Source organism: Mixophyes fleayi, chromosome 2 (genome assembly GCF_038048845.1).
Source record: "Mixophyes fleayi isolate aMixFle1 chromosome 2, aMixFle1.hap1, whole genome shotgun sequence".
NCBI classification, from domain to species: Eukaryota; Metazoa; Chordata; class Amphibia; order Anura; family Limnodynastidae; genus Mixophyes; species Mixophyes fleayi.
Window position 1 is genome coordinate 258,088,150 of NC_134403.1, and position 18,203 is coordinate 258,106,352.

The 18,203-nt window shown below is 39.8% G+C and overlaps 1 protein-coding gene across 1 annotated transcript; it reads right to left on the bottom strand.

Moving 5' to 3' along the window:
* Nucleotides 1-10,524: 10,524 nt before the first annotated feature.
* LOC142140354 (triggering receptor expressed on myeloid cells 2-like) lies at nucleotides 10,525-14,409 on the bottom strand. The gene is made up of 4 exons (XM_075198132.1): nucleotides 14,291-14,409; nucleotides 11,379-11,784; nucleotides 11,140-11,259; nucleotides 10,525-10,862 (listed from the first exon to the last, which is right to left on the bottom strand). Exons 1-4 carry the CDS (start codon nucleotides 14,331-14,333, stop codon nucleotides 10,703-10,705), a joined length of 729 nt encoding a protein of 242 aa, XP_075054233.1. The 5' UTR covers nucleotides 14,334-14,409; the 3' UTR covers nucleotides 10,525-10,702.
* Between the last annotated feature and the right edge of the window lie 3,794 nt (nucleotides 14,410-18,203).

The window sequence follows — 18,203 nt, forward strand, 5'->3', positions numbered from 1 at the left end:
GAAGTAGCTGATAACCACAGAGAGGAAATAGTTTGTCATAATGGATACTCCAGTGCACAAAATAGGTCTGATATAGCACAACCGCATTGAATTCATTTACATATGCTGAAATATAAAGTATTTTACCCATTTAAGGTCTATATACCTTGATCAGTATCAATTAGGTGGCTAGCGGAGATCTTATTGAAATGTAACGTATTTTCTCAGGAGACTAATAAAAGAAATAAAATATATTTTTTCCACTGGTACAAGTTATGATTCTTTATATTCTTTATATTGGGCATGTAAAGATTACATCTTTGTTAGGACACAGGATAGTTTTGTTTCCTCCAGTCTAGATATAATCATTTTCTTGACACTTACCTGAATTTAGCCTGTTTGCAATATTCAAAGATGGACTAAAGATTATACCATCTAACAATATAAATAAAACCTCCAAAAATGAATTTCCTTAATTTACCAAGCAAGGTCGTCTACGGAATCTTATACAGTCAGTTTCTTTTCTAATAAAGTATTTCTCTGTGGAGTGTTCGGCTTCCTGGTTGTACCCTTCTTTCAGTAGGAAATAATGGGTATTCACTAGGGATGAGCGCACTCGGATTTATGAAATCCGAGCCCACCCGAACGTTGCGGATCCGAGTCGGATCCGAGACAGATCCGGGTATTGGCGCCAAATTCAAAAGTGAAACTAAGGCTCTGACTCATAATCCCGTTGTCGGATCTCGCGATACTCAGATCCTATAAATTCCCCGCTAGTTGCCGCCATCTTCACTCGGGCATTGATCAGGGTAGAGGGAGGGTGTGTTAGGTGGTCCTCTGTGCTGTTTAGTTCTGTGCTGTTTAGTTCTGTGCTGTTTAGTTCTGTGCTGTTTAGTTCTGTGCTGTTTAGTTCTGTGCTGTTTAGTGCTGTGCTGTGCAGTGCTGTGCTGTGCTGTGCTGTGCTGTGTTCTGCAGTATCAGTCCAGTGGTGCTGTGTGCTGTGCTCTGTCCTTCTGAGGTCAGTGGTGCTGCTGGGTCCTGTGCTGTGTCCTGTTCAGTCCAGTGGTGCTGTGTCCTGTGCTCTGTGCTTCTAAGGGCATAGTTATTTCCCCATTATTCCCAAGTTTTTAAAAAATAAAAAAAAAGTAAAAAAAAATAAAAAATTAGAAATTAAAAAAAATATATATAATTATAACCAAATGTGCAAAACCAATCCAGCAGTATAAGTCCATTGGTACTGCAATATTACCAAGTTCACACATTCTGCAGTATCAGTCCAGTGGTGCTGTGTCCTGTGCTCTGTCCTGCTGAGTTCCGTAGTGCTGCTGGGTCCTGTGCCGTGTCCTGTTCAGTCCAGTGGTGCTGTGTCCTGTGCTCTGTGCTTCTAAGGGCATAGTTATTTCCCCATTATTCCCAAGTTTTTAAAAAATAAAAAAAAGTAAAAAAAAATAAAAAAGTAAAAAATTAATAAATAAATATAATAATTATAACCAAATTTGCAAAACCAATCCAGCAGTATAAGTCCATTGGTACTGCAATATTACCAAGTTCACACATTCTGCAGTATCTTGTGCTACATATAATGGAGACCAAAAATTTGGAGGATAAAGTAGGGAAAGATCAAGACCCACTTCCTCCTAATGCTGAAGCTGCTGCCACTAGTCATGACATAGACGATGAAATGCCATCAACGTCGTCTTCCAAGCCCGATGCCCAATCTCGTAGTACCGGGCATGTAAAATCCAAAAAGCCCAAGTTAAGAAAAAGTAGCAAAAAGAGAAACTTTAAATCATCTGAGGAGAAACGTAAAGTTGCCAATATGCCATTTACGACACGGAGTGGCAAGGAACGGCTTAGGCCCTGGCCCGTGTTCATGACTAGTGGTTCAGCTTCACCCACGGATCTTAGCCCTCCTCCTCCTCCCCCCCCCTACAAAAAATTGAAGAGAGTTATGCTGTCAGCAACAAAACAGCAAACAACTCTGCCTTCTAAAGAGAAATTATCACAAATCCCCAAGGCGAGTCCAAGGGTGTTGGTGGTTGTCAAGCCTGACCTTCCCATCACTGTACGGGAAGAGGTGGCTCGGGAGGAGGCTATTGATGATGTAGCTGGCGCTGTGGAGGAACTTGATGATGAGGATGGTGATGTGGTTATTGTAAATGAGGCACCAGGGGGGGAAAAAGCTGATGTCCATGATGAAAAAGCCCATCGTCATGCCTGGTCAGAAGACCAAAAAATGCACCTCTTCGGTCTGGAGTTATTTTTATCCAAATCCAGACAACCAATGTATGGCCATATGTAGCTTATGTAAAGCTCAAATAAGCAGGGGTAAGGATCTTGCCCACCTAGGAACATCCTCCCTTATACGTCACCTGAATAACCTTCATAGTTCAGTGGTTAGTTCAGGAACTGGGGCTAGGACCCTCATCGGTACAGGGACACCTAAATCCCGTGGTCCAGTTGGATACACACCAGCAACACCCTCCTCGTCAACTTCCTCCACACTCTCCATCAGATTCAGTCCTGCAGCCCAAGTCAGCAGCCAGACTGAGTCCTCCTCAATACGGGATTCATCCGAGGAATCCTGCAGCGGTACGCCTACTACTGCCACTGCTGCTGTTGCTGCTGTTAGTCGGTCATCTTCCCAGAGGGGAAGTCGTAAGACCGCTAAGTCTTTCACAAAACAATTGACCGTCCAACAGTCGTTTGCCATGACCACAAAATACGATAGTAGTCACCCTATTGCAAAGCGTATAACTGCGGCTGTAACTGCAATGTTGGTGTTAGACGTGCGCCCGGTGTCCGCCATCAGTGGAGTGGGATTTAGAGGGTTGATGGAGGTATTGTTGCCCCGGCACCAAATTTACTACCGGGGCCACTCCACTGTGCAGTCCATATTTAGGTGTATCAGATATTAAACAACGGTGACAGTTGATGCCCAATTTTTTAATTATATTGTGGCCTCGGTACAAAATTGTGTACCGGGGCCACCACACTACGCAGTCCAGATACTTGTTTGGTGGAATTCAGACCAGTTGAGGGTTTTATTATTATATTGTGTGGACCACTCTATCTATACCACACTACAACTCTATACCACTCTATTTCATACTTTAATTCTATTTCATACTTTAATTCTATTTCATACTTTAATTCTATTTCATACTTTAATTCTATTACTAATTAATTACCATAAAGAGGAACAAAATAAACCAATTTTACCAAAAGTATAATATGACTTAGACTTACAAACACTACACTTGAAAGATCGTGCCTTTAAATGAAAAAGTCAGTCTTCATTGCACGACTATGTGCAACAGGGACAGTTTTTTGGGTTTACAAAGTCAAACAATAACACTTTGACCCTGTCTGTCTGGGATCTCAATGACGAATTGTCTGTACCATGTTTGGAGGAGGTATTGTGGCCCCGGTATCAAATTGGGTACCGGGGCCACCCCACTATGCAGTCCAGATACTTGTTTGGTGGAATTCAGACACGTGGAGGCTTTTTTAATTATATTGTGGCCTCGGTACCAAATTGTGTACCGGGGCCACCACACTACGCATTCAAGATAGATAGATGCGTATTGCGTATCATAGATAAAGTACATTCAGTGGTGTGGGGCAAATTGAAAAATATTCAAAATGCACTGACATTATCAAAAACAAGAGGTTGTCACACGCTAAAACTCCAACATGTATATGATGGAGAGGATGGAGGAGCAGCCGTATGTGTAGTGTAATGCAGATCTGTTGAAGGTTTTTTATATATTTTATTGTGGTGCCCAGTGCCCACTCCTCTACGCAGTCCAGGTACAATTATTGGTGCGAATCATAAAAGTTCAGGGTTTTTAAGATATTGTGGTGACCCACTCCTCTACGCAGTCCAGGTACAATTATTGGTGCGAATCATAAAAGTTCAGGGTTTTTAAGATATTGTGGTGACCCACTCCTCTACGCAGTCCAGGTACAATTATTGGTGCGAATCATAAAAGTTCAGGGTTTTTAATATATTGTGGTGACCCACTCCTCTACGCAGTCCAGGTACAATTATTGGTGTGATTCATAAAAGTTCAGGGTTTTTAATTTATATTGTGGTGACCCACTCCTCTACGCAGTCCAGGTACAATTATTGGTGCGAATCATAAAAGTTCAGGGTTTTTAATATATTGTGGTGACCCACTCCTCTACGCAGTCCAGGTACATTTATTGGTGCGAATCATAAAAGTTCAGGGTTTTTAAGATATATTGTGGTGACCCACTCCTCTACGCAGTCCAGGTACATTTATTGGTGCGAATCATAAAAGTTCAGGGTTTTTAATATATATTGTGGTGACCCACTCCTCTACGCAGTCCAGAAAGATACCTTGTTGCAACGTTTTGGACTAATAACTATATTGTGAGGTGTTCAGAATACACTGTAAATTAGTGGAAATGCTTGTTATTGAATGTTATTGAGGTTAATAATAGCCTAGGAGTGAAAATAAGCCCAAAAACTTGATTTTTAAACTTTTTATGTTTTTTTCAAAAAAAATCCGAATCCAATACCTTAAATCCGAACCGAGACCTTTCGTCAAGTGTTTTGCGAGACAAATCCGAACCTCAAAAATAACGAAAATCCGGATCCAAAACACAAAACACGAGACCTCAAAAGTCGCCGGTGCACATCCCTAGTATTCACCCTTCAAACTGTTCTACTGCATTTGCCCAAAGTAAGTAATTAACAAACATGTCTCCAGAGCGAACCAGATTTCAGTTTCAAACAAATGTTTATCTATGTACCTACCTATGTAGTTCTACTTTCTGATTCTGTGAAACAGTGGTGTTGGGGTACAATTCTGAAAGCATTGATAATGGGATGTTATTGGGATGGGATGATATTGGGATGTTATTGGGATGGGATGTTATTGAGATGGGATGATATTGGGATATTAATGCTGTAGGATTGTTGTGAATCTATTATTAATGTTGGTGTATCAGTATGAATCGATGTGGGGGACCAGCATAGATGCATTAATGATGTACTTCTGAACTTAGATAGGAACGCCTTCACTCTGTCTAACTTCTCCACTCATCTGGCGCAAACTTCTCGCAAACCCATGTCCCTTGGTGAAAATATAAGAGCATTTGTGGTGATTGAGCCACAAGGTCTTCAAAGCTGGCCCTGCACTGCACAGCGGACATTTCACACTTCGTAAATTACATCCTATATTTACACTTAGGGTAGACATCTCAGAGACATACTTCCCAGCATTTGAGAGAAAGATGCTGGCAGGTGTGACGACAAGATAGTCCCCTGAATTCAGGCCTGTCTCACCCCGGGAAAACTGGGAGGTATGACAGTTGTGATACAGTCTGCAGTTTCAGTTAATCATCGAACACAGATGCAATTGGTCAATATAATTTTTTTAGCAATTGTCAGTAAGCTTAGCAGCGGGATAGAACACCCATAAAGGTCATAGATTGTAAGCTTGCGAGCAGGGTCTTCTCACCTCTTTGTCTGTTTAACCCAGTTTGTTTATTAGTTTACTATGTTTGTATAATATAATATGTTGGCGCTATATAAATAAATGATGATGATAAAACAATAACTAATATGAATAATCTCTCCTCTGTGACCCTTGTCAAAATGACTTTATTTGCAAAATATTATTTCAATATGTTCAAGACCAGTGTTGTTAATCGCTTTGCTAATCTATTTCAGAAAGAGTTGTTTAGATGGTTATCAATATATCTATCAGAATGCTTCCACAACATTTTCTGACCATCATCATCATCATCATCATCATTTATTTATATAGCGCCACTAATTCCGCAGCGCTGTACAGAGAACTCATTCACATCAGTCCCTGCCCCATTGGAGCTTACAGTCTAAATTCCCTAATATAGGCACACACTCACACACATAGACATATACATACAGACAGACAGGTAGAGACTAGGGTCAATTTTTTGATAGCAGCCAATTAACCTACCAGTATGTTTTTGGAGTGTGGGAGGAAACCGGAGCACCCGGAGGAAACCCACGCAAACACAGGGTATGTGCATGTGGAGGGTATTTATTGATGTCATGGGTTGCCAATAAAGCAATTTTGGGGAGTGATTAGGAGAAAAAGGGCATATTTGTTAAATGTGAATGCTATTGAGTGTTTATTAGTTGCTCGGCTTTCCAGGAGGTGCATTGTATCTATCTCTTTTCCAATCAGGGTTCAAACATTTCATTATCTGGCAAAGGAGCACTTGAGCTTAAGTCACCAGCAGGTAGCGAAAGCTGCAGGCACAGGAGGAAGCAGGATCGGCAGAACATGTTAAGCATGGCAGAGGGGAGCTGCACATACCAGGGCGCCCTGCCAGCCCACTCGTGCCATAAAAAAAATGCAGCATGGGTGCCTTCTCCCCTACTTCTGTGTCCCTGCTCTGAATAGTTCTTCACAAGGCATCACTGTGCATGTACAAATTGTCAGCATGTGAAGCTATGCAAATGCCAGTGCCAGCCCTGGGCAGGAGAGAGATTGTCTGCCAACTATCTCAATAGTGGTCCAACTGTCTGGCACACTCAGGACTTTTTCTAACTATAGGGAAATATGGGATTTTTGTCCCTCTTCACACTGATCTGCTTGAAGCGAGGGAAAAAATAGGTGCATGTGGCTCCCCCTTCCACTTTTGTAGTGATTTTATTCCACTTTCCAGATGGCTTTGTGACAAAGTGTTTTAATTGCACTATGGGTTGCATAAGTCTAGGTATATCATAAATTCTACCTATGATGGGTTATATCCAGGGGTGCCAAAACGGGGGGTACAAATTACCAGGACCTGGGCCTACCTGGAGGGCCCTGAACCCGCACCCTGGTAATTCATTTTTTTAAATTACTTTTTTTTCATGGAGGGACGGGGGCTGTCCCAGCAGCCTGCAGACCAAGGAGGAGGAATTCCAGCTCTGCCTGCAGCAATTATACACTGAGGAGTGCCAGCACAGATAAGGTAAGTATGCTGGGCTGGGGAGGGGGGGGGGGGGGTTGTGATGTGTCTATGGGGATTGTGATGTGTCTGGGGTGGGGTTGTGATGTTTCTGGGGTGGGTTTGAAATGAATCTGGGGGGTTTATGATGTGTTTGTGGGGGTGGCATACACTTACAATTGTGTTTCATTATCTGATCATTTTTAAATATATAGATATATGTGATTATTTTATCATACATATTTTGCTTGCTATATAATTATATACTCATGTACCTATACATTTTCCAAACAGGTCCCAACATTCCAGGATCTATACAAGAATCCAGTACCGCGTTGTGAAAGCTGCAATAACAGGTAGGTGACAGCAACACCATTTTAATTCATAATATGTCATGTCTAAAGAGGTGCAGCCCATGTTGGTCACGCCCACATCACTATGTGGCCACACCCCTTCGACAGCACCGCCACGCATTCCAGCACACATCCCTTCTCCTACCATGTGTGGAGGGGAAATCTGCTGTACCGGGGCCCCAAATTCCTTTTGGCGGCCCTGGTTACATCTGACTGCAGATATCTAATTTGACTGCACTGACCTTACGGTTGTCAATGGTATTATTTACAAAGGCAATAGAATTATTATACCTGCATGACTAAGAAAAATTATGCTGTGCAAGATACATGAAGGCCACTTAGGAGAAGAGAAATGTAAACGGAGGGCGTGTGAAGTGATGTATTGGGCAAGAATGAACCAGGACATAGCACAGACAACAGCTACATGTGAACTGTGTCTTATGTACAGACCAAAGCAACAAGTCGAGCCACTGAGTCCTCATGCAGTGCCAGAGAGACCATACCAGAAGGTAGGCGCAGATTTGTTTGATTGTATTGGAAAAACGCACATTGTCGTGACCGATTATTATTCTAATTACCCTGAGGTGCAGACTCTACCTACAACTACTAGTAAAGCCGTAATCAGTTGCATGAAGTCAATCTTTTGCAAGGCATGGTGTTCCTATGGAAGTGTTCACTGACAATGGACTTCAGTTTTCAAGCGCTGAATTTAGACAATTTGCTGAAGAGTGGGAATTTGTCCATGCAACATCGAGTCCCCACTATCCACAGTCAAATGGGTTGGTGGAAAGTTCAGTAAAAACTGTAAAGAGTCTAATGAAAAAAGCACAAGACGGCAAAGAAGATTTCTACAAAAGTCTTTTAATCTACCGCAGTACACCTCTACAGAATGGACTCTCTCCTGCACAAATGCTGATGGGAAGGAGGATTAGAGCAAATCTTCCGATAAGTGATGAACTGCTTAATACGCATAACTCAGCATTGGTGAGACTGAGTAAGGTACGTCAACAGGAGAAACAGAAACTGTACCATGATAGGCGAGCAAAAAGCTTATCTGATCTAAGATCAGGTGACCAAGTCCGTCTCCGAGATCATGAGAAAGGCATTTGGATGCAGAAAGGTATTGTGCAAGCACAAGTAGCACCAAGATCTTATATTGTACGTACAGATCGTGGAACAGAAGTAAGAAGAAATCGGGTCGATTTAAGATCTCAACCCAACCATAGTGATGGCAACACGACTGAAGAATACCCTTCATCTGACATGTATGATGGACTTGATAATGGTGAACAAACCATGATGGAAGAAAGGTCCAACATGGTTGACGAAACACAGACTTTGTGTGAAAGACCCATAAGAGAAATACGCAGACCTGAGAGACTCATTGAAACGTGTTAGATGATGTTCTTAATGTTATATCGTTGAATTGTTATACTGAAGGATACAGGGCTTATCTTTAAAGAAAAGAAGATGTGATGTTATTGCATTAGATATGCTTAATGTTTGGAGACACTCCCTTATATGTTTAAGCTTGAATCTTTAGTGATGGTCCCTAAGACCATGGGGAATGCTGGGAAGTGGGTGTGGGCAGTGTGCAATGTACCTGGAGTCTGCAAATGGCTGAATAAAGAGCTCAGCAGTGCCCACCCATGCTTCAGTGTCCTGATGAACTGATTTACAACTATATTAACAAAACAGTGGTAATATACTAAGGCATGCCTGCTCAACCTGTGGCTCTCTAGCTGTTGTGAAACTAAAACTCCTAGCATGTCCTGCAAGCTATTAGCTGGCTAGCTAATGGCAAAGCATGCTGGGGCTTGTAGTTTTACAGCACCTTGAGAGCCACAGGTTAGCCAGGCCTGTACTTAAGTCTATCACACGGAATAATTAACATCATGGCTCATGGTGGAGGCACTGGAAAACCAGTTATTAATTTGAAAGCTGTGCAGAGGTTACATGATCATTGAATCAAGTGTGAAGGGTTTATATGTCAAATAGGTTTAGACCTGTGATAAAACCACTATAACTGATGCATTTTTACCCTCCTTTCTGAACAGTGCACATGTGCAGTCAATGACATTGCTTCCGTCAATCCTGGCCTCTTTACATACTAAAGCTGGCATTTAAGGATATGTTTAAAAAAATATAAAAGACAGATCCCATATAAAGCCACACAGGCTATTTTGCATAACCATGACCATGTAACATTTTAGGCATCAGGCTGCAAGCTTCATGGATGATGTTTCTCCTGGCACAAATCGCTGGCAAAATTTTTGCTGATTGGAGAAAAAAAATATATATTTTGACTTTTAAAAATCTTAATTGTTCCTGGTATTGTCCATGTAGTCTTCCCATTTCAAACATTTCACATTTTAATTTCATTTTCTCAAGTTATTCTTAGTGGATTAGAGTACTAGGACTATGATGGAAGGTATGTATACATACATACATACATACATACATAAAACTAATAAAACTAATGTTATTAGGTGCCACAAGGAGTAAGTTACTTGCTACAAAAAAGATTTAGGGGTATGTTTACTAAACTTTGGATTTGAACAAGTGGAGATGTTGCCTATAACAACCAATCAGATTCTAGTTATCATTTATTTAGTATATTCTACAAAATGACAGCTAGAATCTGATTGGTTGCTATAGACAACATCTCCACTTTTTCAAACCTGCAGTTTAGTAAATATACTCCTTAGACTGAATGACAAGTAGAGAAATGGCAAATTAAGTTTAACATATATAAATGCTAGCTATACTAACATGTTTAAGACCATTCAGCTATTCATACATGTTTTTGTATTATTTTTTATTTATATTATTTATTAGCTTTTACAACCTCTGGTAATGATCTTCCTCTTTCTTGTGTGCTACATTGAATCCATTAAAGGATGATCGTTGTTGTATTTGTGTGGAGCTTTGTTTATTTTTGTCTTTGTCTACATCTGCATGTTGTGGTTGTGAGTCAGACACATTGTGGTGCTGATTCAACATTTTTAAAGTGGGAAAGATCACGAGGAGGCAAGATAGATACCATGTAACTTGCTGGTCATTCAGCTGCTTGCCACAGTCAGCGGTTAAATGCTCTTATCCATCAAACTACAGAGCAGCTGTACCATTTTGCAATATGCAACATCAGGAAATGATACATTTCATATTGTTTGTTACACAATTTAGTGAGCTCAGACAACTAATAGACTATATTATTATACACCAACACCTCCAGTTCATCATGTCATATAACATGTTTCTGCTGCCTCTTACATTCAGAACAAACAGTGTAAATTAATGCATTTCTGTTAAGTCACTTATATTATGTACATATTTGGTTACATCGCACATTAATACTGTCCTATTTCATCTGTAAACAACCAGTTATAATGCAAATATGTTGGTCATTGCTGTCAATATGTCTGGGTTAGATGTCCCATGGAAACATAATTAATATACTGTGGACAAGTAGTAGTTTCCTCTCTGGCACAGGGGAGAAAACATTCATCAGCCTGAGTTCCAGCAGATAACAGCTCCCCAGATGAAGGAATGGCACATGAGTCTTCATTCACACTGTAAGAGAGAGACGGATAAAAGAAAAATGAGAATTCGGACAGACACAAAGCTCCACTAAAAAATGTTGTAAAACTCTGGATTTTAAAGAGCTTAATAAATATTGGCAAGTCTTTTGTGTAACATTGTCAAAAGTGTCCTCTACTGATATATTCACTAGTGGCAATACAGGCCACTAATTGCTTACATATTGAATAGGTTACAGTACCAGCAAGGGCTTGTAACACTTAGGTGAAATAAAAATCCAAAGTTCCTATGTTTTGCCTCCATTTCTTACTTTCTTGTCTGTTGGCTTTTCCACCAGCTACAGATCAGTCCCATCATCAGTAATTTGCATAACAAGAGGCTGCTCCCAAGAATGACCAACGTTAAAGGGATCTGTGATTCAGATTGCAACCTTTAAATATGGAACACATATAACAAGAATGAATTGCAGGTAATGCCATGAAGATTCAATCTCAAAGATACAATACATTAAGTTGCAAATAAAAATGAAATCTTGAAAATGTTTCTTACCCAGAGATGCTGTACTGCACTTTTTCCAATTCTGAAATATTTCCATGTAAGTGACCTTCAAGCACCTGCACTTGGATCCTCTGTAGAATGCTGACATCCCCAAAAGTGGCTGTCTTGCACTGGTACATACCAGTATCGTTTTTTTGCAAGTTAGTTATGTTGATTGTGAAAATATAGTCTTGCTTATTGTCAGAGATGTCAGTGTTCCCATTTGTTCTCTTCACAAATGACTGCCAATATCTATGAGCACTGACGACAGGCTGACAAAAACCAACATGATCCTCTTTGCACCATATTTTTTTCCCCCAGCGTTCGGCATTTTGGTACGGGCAAACAATTGTCAGTGTTTCCCCTAGGTGTCCAGAATACACAGTGGTATCCTTTGCCAGGCACAAGTCTGATACACCTGATAAATAATAAAAATATGTACATTTTATGAATATTGCAAGAAATTGACTGAGTTGCGAGTTTTAGTTCTCTGACTGAGACACAAAAGGAATATAAAATGATACATCAAACAAACATGATAGCACTAACAGATCATCAAATCAACTTAAATGTGTCACTATACTGTTGCAGAAGATGGAAGAAAAAAGATAATTTATGTATGTGTGGTAGCTACATCTTGCCGTGATATTGCATTAAGGTGTAATAAATCATCTAATGTGGAATGTTCCTACAGTAGATAATAGACAAACAAAGAATATCTGACCATAGGACCAAATTAAGTGCATCATGGCCATCCTAAGCAAAGAGCTGAAAATTCACTTTACTTGCGCAAAATTAAGCAACATTTGCAGTCTTCTACTGAATAAGTCAAAGGCAAGAGTTCACATACCATTGCTACAGCCTGGGCTGGTTACAGCTAAAGCAGGGTGACAATGAGTGCAGTTCCCCTGCAGCAGGGACAAGCAGCACCAGGCTATGCCAGGCTGGGCTGGACACAATATAATAGTAGAGTCCCCCTATCAAGCCCAGCCTGTTCAGTATGGGGAGGAATTCCCCATGGAAATCGGGCCTGCAAAAAGCATACACCCCTTCCCCCAAGGAACCAGCTCCTTGGGGGAACACACACCTTGAATGATTTAGTATTGCAATTAAAATAAACACTCCTCCAAATACCTTGTTTAAGTTAATTCATTTGTAGTGCTCATTGTTCTCTTATGGTTTTCTATTTTATTCCACTTGAACTACTTAAGGGCTGAAGAAAAAAGATTCCCAATGCACTTATGAGAGTAATAAGGAGCTAAATTACGGATTTTGGGGCTTATTTTTTTTGTTATAATATCACAACATTCAGTGTGTGTCTTCTTATGTATATTAGGTAGTTTTATGGTTGCCAGGGAATTTTGGTGCTTGTAGTTCCCAAAGCTCCTAGCACCAGCATGCCAGTGGCTACAAGAACATGCGGTAGCCACTAGCATGCTGGTGCTTGTAGTTCTACAAGTGTCAGCATGCCCAAGCAGTCTAATTATGATCATCATAAAAAATAAAAATACGAGATAAGAGAATATTTTTATACATTCATATCTTTGTATTTGTCTAGTGTAAATCACAGCAGATCTAAAGGTAAAATGGGAAAAAAAAGGATTAGAGTAAATATTACTTTTATGAACTCCTCTGGAATAAATCTACGTATCAATAACCTCTACATTTTGTGCTGTTGGTTTGCGAATAGCTACAATTTGCACCCACCACCCCTTAATTACTTTGAACCTGCTGTTCAACCTTCTGTTCAATATGCTATTGTCAGCATAAGAATGTGGTTGTTGCTGGGCAATGGGAGGAATCATTACACCTGACCCACCCAAAATCACCTAGCTGCAAAACAGGCTAGGGGTGTCTGTTAAAAATGTTTACCTGTAGGCCAGGGTTTCCCAAACCCAGACCCTTGTTGGAGCACAGGTGTATTCATTACTGACTGACACATTGTAACAGATCCACAGGTGGTCCTAATTATGTCACATGTGATCCAGAAAACCTGTACTGTTAGGGAGCCCTGAGGACTGCTGTAGGTGGAAAATGGACAAAGCTGGACTTTTTTTTTGCTACTCTCAAAGTAGCGGTTTTCCAATTGTACCCATTATACCCAAATCTGTAAAAATAAAAATCAATTCCCCAACACACAAAGAAGCAGAACTCAAAGATTACTGTATATATTTGTGTATAACATAAACCTGTAAACAGAAATCAATTGCCCAAGACATTAAGAAGCGAAAGTATGAGACTATAAATGTAACGTGTGTGTGTGCATATATATATATATATATATATATATATATATACATACACACACATTTATATATGTATGGGTATTTTTTCATTTTCAGTAACCTGTGTTGAAATAACTGATGTTGGAAACATACTTAGCAGCTACTTAAATAACAAATAAAATAACAACTTACTACCCAAGCTTACAACTCTGGAAAACTTTGAATGACCAAAGTGGACAATGGACAGCTGCCGCCATGACACAGAGTTCATTCAATCCGCATTATTAATATATTCATATGGAACACCTCATTCTTTCTTTCTGGCATAGCACAGGTTGCTGCAAGTTACTACAAGTGGGAACTAAATAGCTCACTTTAGGTGTTAGGTGAATTGTTGTATGTTGAGAATGATTATAAATATTTTGATGATGCTTACCCTTTATACTCTGAACACATTATTTAACAATTGCATTGAATAATATACACCTGTTCTTATCTTCTATGGAGACTTTTCTTAAAAACAGGAAGCCTACATTTTTTTACAGCACAAATAAAGTTCCACCTTCCCCACACCATATTACTATACAATACAAACACTGTTAAATATTTAAGTTTGCTCAGACTTCCCTTAGCTATAGTTCAGTCACTTTACTGGAATAGTTGCATTATATATCTGGTACTAGAAAGGAGAGCACTTACCCAGTAGAATGATGAAGTAGATGAGTGTAAAGCAAGTGTCCATTCCTGCAAAATGTGGTGAGACAAGGAAAGCCACAAGACCAACTCCTTCTGAAGCCTCACAGAAAATGAATGAAGAGGAACCAAGGCAATGTGGGCTACAGATTGTGCAATGGGTTGACCTAGATTTTACTATAGCTGATAGTATAGTTAATGTCACAGAGTGTGCTATGTCTTGCTTGAGGAAGAAGATATGCCATGGTGGCATATTGTGATATGTTAGGCAATTTCCTCATCCAGTGTACAGGAAGATTTTAAGGTAATTTACTTATGGTTACTTTCACATAATATACTAAATCAATTCTACAAACATAGTACTGTACTTGCATAAATGTCGGCATTAACAATATAACTGGGACAAACTGTACTCCCAACAGATTAACTACTCTGTTTCACTGGGCAATCATTCCACCTCTTTTCTCAGAAATATATAACCTGTAAATATTACCTATTGAGGACACTGGATGACCAGAGTTAAGCAGACTTGCCAACTCTCCCGCATTTTGCGGGAGACTCCCGCATTTTGCGAGAGTCTCCCGGGCTCCCGGGCGAGTGTGGCAATCCCCCGCATCTGGATAATTCTGCCCACTTCCTAGTGAAGTGGGCAGAATTAAGTCCCAAACGCCGCGATTCCCGGTGAATCGCGGCGTTTGGCCCCGCCCCCCGCTGTCAAATGACGCATTTTGCGTCATCACGTCATGGGGGCAGGTCCAAAATGACGTCACTTGGAGCCCCCCCCCGTCACGCCCACCTCCTCTGCAGGCTCCCGGATTTCACCAACAGAAAGTTGGTAAGTATGGAGTTAAGAAACCGTGGACTAAGTAAAGTAATGGCTCCCAACAATGTACTTTAACATCAACTATTTAATTCACTGTTGTTAATTCAATTGGAAAGTCACTGCTAAAAACTGAAGCAGAGCTTTGGGTGGATGTTATAAGGTTGTAGGAAGCAGTAAGTGGAGGTAAACTCGATATGAAGATACATCATTTTCATGTTCCATAAATCCCCCCCCAAACACAATCATATGTTTGGTTATAAACTGAAGTTAAAAGTTTTAATATTTTATAATATGGAGTTGTCTTTGCCACAATTTTAAAGACATTTTTTCTTCATTCCCCATCTAATGTTATCAGATTTCCTGACTGTGTCCCAAGAATCATGTTGGTTGACCGGGTTTGACAGTGTTTGAGCCAGTATGCACTTGTTCAAGCCGTATTGCACGTGTGCAAGCCAGCTTGAGCACATTCAAGTTAATTTTGAGGAATTTGAGGGGGTTGGTTTTATTGTGAACCCCGAACAGGAGCAAAAACTTTGAATACAGTAGTGTTCAATTTTAAAAAATATGTTAAAATAATTTTATATTAAATCAAAATGTTATTTTGATTATGTTATTCATAAAATAAAAAAACACAGATTTTGATAGTGTTGAATGGCAAATATAAACAATGAACCTTGAAAAGGAGCTTTTTATGTAATTAGCAAACCATGTATGTCGAACTTGAACAACAAATTTTAAACCGCAAGCATGAATCATGCACGCTGGCGCTATTCAATAAACAATGAATCATTTTATAAAGTGTAGTTATTTGGACACACAAACTTAGCAGACTCTTGAATTTGGAAATACCTAGCGCCACATAACTGGAGTGACTTTCAGACATGCTTGAAACAATGAGTGTTAATTAGAACTAGAGATGGTCACTGACCCCCGTGTTTTGGTTTTGGATTCAGTTTTGGATCTGGATTACCGTCGTGTTTTGGTTTTGGTTTTGGTTTTGCAAAACTGCCATTGCGTGTTTTGGTTTTGGTTTTGGTTTTGTTTGGTTTTGTTTTGCTATTTTTTTTGAAAATCCATGTTTTTGGGCCTAAATTAACCCAATTTAGTGCTCCAACTGTTTTAGAGACAAGTAATCTAATTGTTGAGGTAATAAATCATCCAAAAAAACAGTTTAATTCTTCGTTGGTAGGCCTATTCTACACACAAAACAGATTGTCTTCCTCTCCATCTATGCATATTGGCAATGCAGCCATCGTCTTTGAATGTATATTACACCCTACACTTATAGTTAAATATGTAAAGAAACGGAAAAAGCCAGTTTGGTTTCTGTCTCTCAAGGCCCCCCTCCACTTGTATAAAATACCAAAAAATTCAGCCATTATAGACTGTACAATATTAATTGACATGGAGAAAGACAGTTTGGTTTCTGTCTCTCTAGGCCCCCCTCCACTTGTATAAAATACTAAAAAATTCAGCCATTATAGACTGTACAATATTAATTGACATGGAGAAAGACAGTTTGGTTTCTGTCTCTCTAGGCCCCCCTCCACTTGTATAAAATACAAAAAAATCCAGCCATTATAGACTGTACAATATTAATTGACATGGAGAAAGACAGTTTGGTTTCTGTCTCTCTAGGCCCCCCTCCACTTATATAAAATACAAAAAAATCCAGCCGTTATAGACTGTACAATATTAATTGACATGGAGAAAGCCAGTTTGGTTTCTGTCTCTCTAGGCCCCCCTCCACTTGTATAAAATACTAATAAATTCAGCCGTTATATACTGTACAATATAAATTGAAATGGACAAAGGCAGTTTGGTATCTGTCTGCATCAGATCCTCTCTCCACTAGGAGTAAAATAGAAAACTATTCAGCCGTTATATAATCTAGAATATAAATAGAAATTGAGAAAGGCAATTTGGTATCTGTCTGCATCATAATCATCAACATCATCATTAGCGCCCTCGTCGCCTACACAAATCTCCCCCTCATCCTCTTCTAATTCCAAAGTGGCATCCTCAATTTGGGTATCACCGGCTACACTCGGGCTATTAAGGCACACATCAGCAGAATGCTCACGATTAGACATCCCACTGTTGGATGGACTCTCCACAGGGATTGTTGTCATTTGTGAATCAGAGCAAATATTCTCCTGCAATGCCTCACTGTTATCTTGCAGCTCGGCTTTGACGCGTAACAGTAGTTGTGCACCAATTGTAGGCTGGGTAACTTTTTGGGATCTGCCACTAATAGCCAAAGGTGAAGGCCTCATTCTCTCTTTGCCACTGCGTGTGTAGAATGGCATGCTTGCAATTTTTTTTTTATCGTCACTTAACTTTTGCTCAGTTACACTTCTTTTTCGCTTCAATACAGTAAATTTTTTTTTGGTTTTTGTTTTTTGCACTAATTTGAAAACACTCTGTTGTTTGACATCGCCTTGGCCAGATGACGTACTGGGAACACTAACATCAGGACTGGTGACAGAACGTGGTTGCTCATTCAGATCATATGTGGACTGCTTTGAATCCATTCTGAGCGCAAACCACTGGGGAGTGCTAAAAATTATTTAGTAGATACTGCTGACAGATATGACTTTTGACAGCCAGAAATATTAATGCACAATTAGGGAGGACACCCCAAAAGCACTGAGGAGTGCTAAAAATTATTTAGTAGATACTGCTGACAGATATGACTTTTGACAGCCAGAAATATTAATGCACAATTAGGGAGGACACCCCAAAAGCACTGAGGAGTGCTAAAAATTATTTAGTAGATACTGCTGACAGATATGACTTTTGACAGCCAGAAATATTAATGCACAATTAAGGAGGACACCCCAAAAGCACTAAGGAGTGCTAAAAATTATTTAGTAGATACTGCTGACAGTTATGACTTTTGACAGCCAGAAATATTAATGCACAATTAGGGAGGACACCCCAAAAGCACTGAGGAGTGCTAAAAATTATTTAGTAGATACTGCTGACAGATATGACTTTTGACAGCCAGAAATATTAATGCACAATTAGGGAGGACACCCCAAAAGCACTGAGGAGTGCTAAAAATTATTTAGTAGATACTGCTGACAGATATGA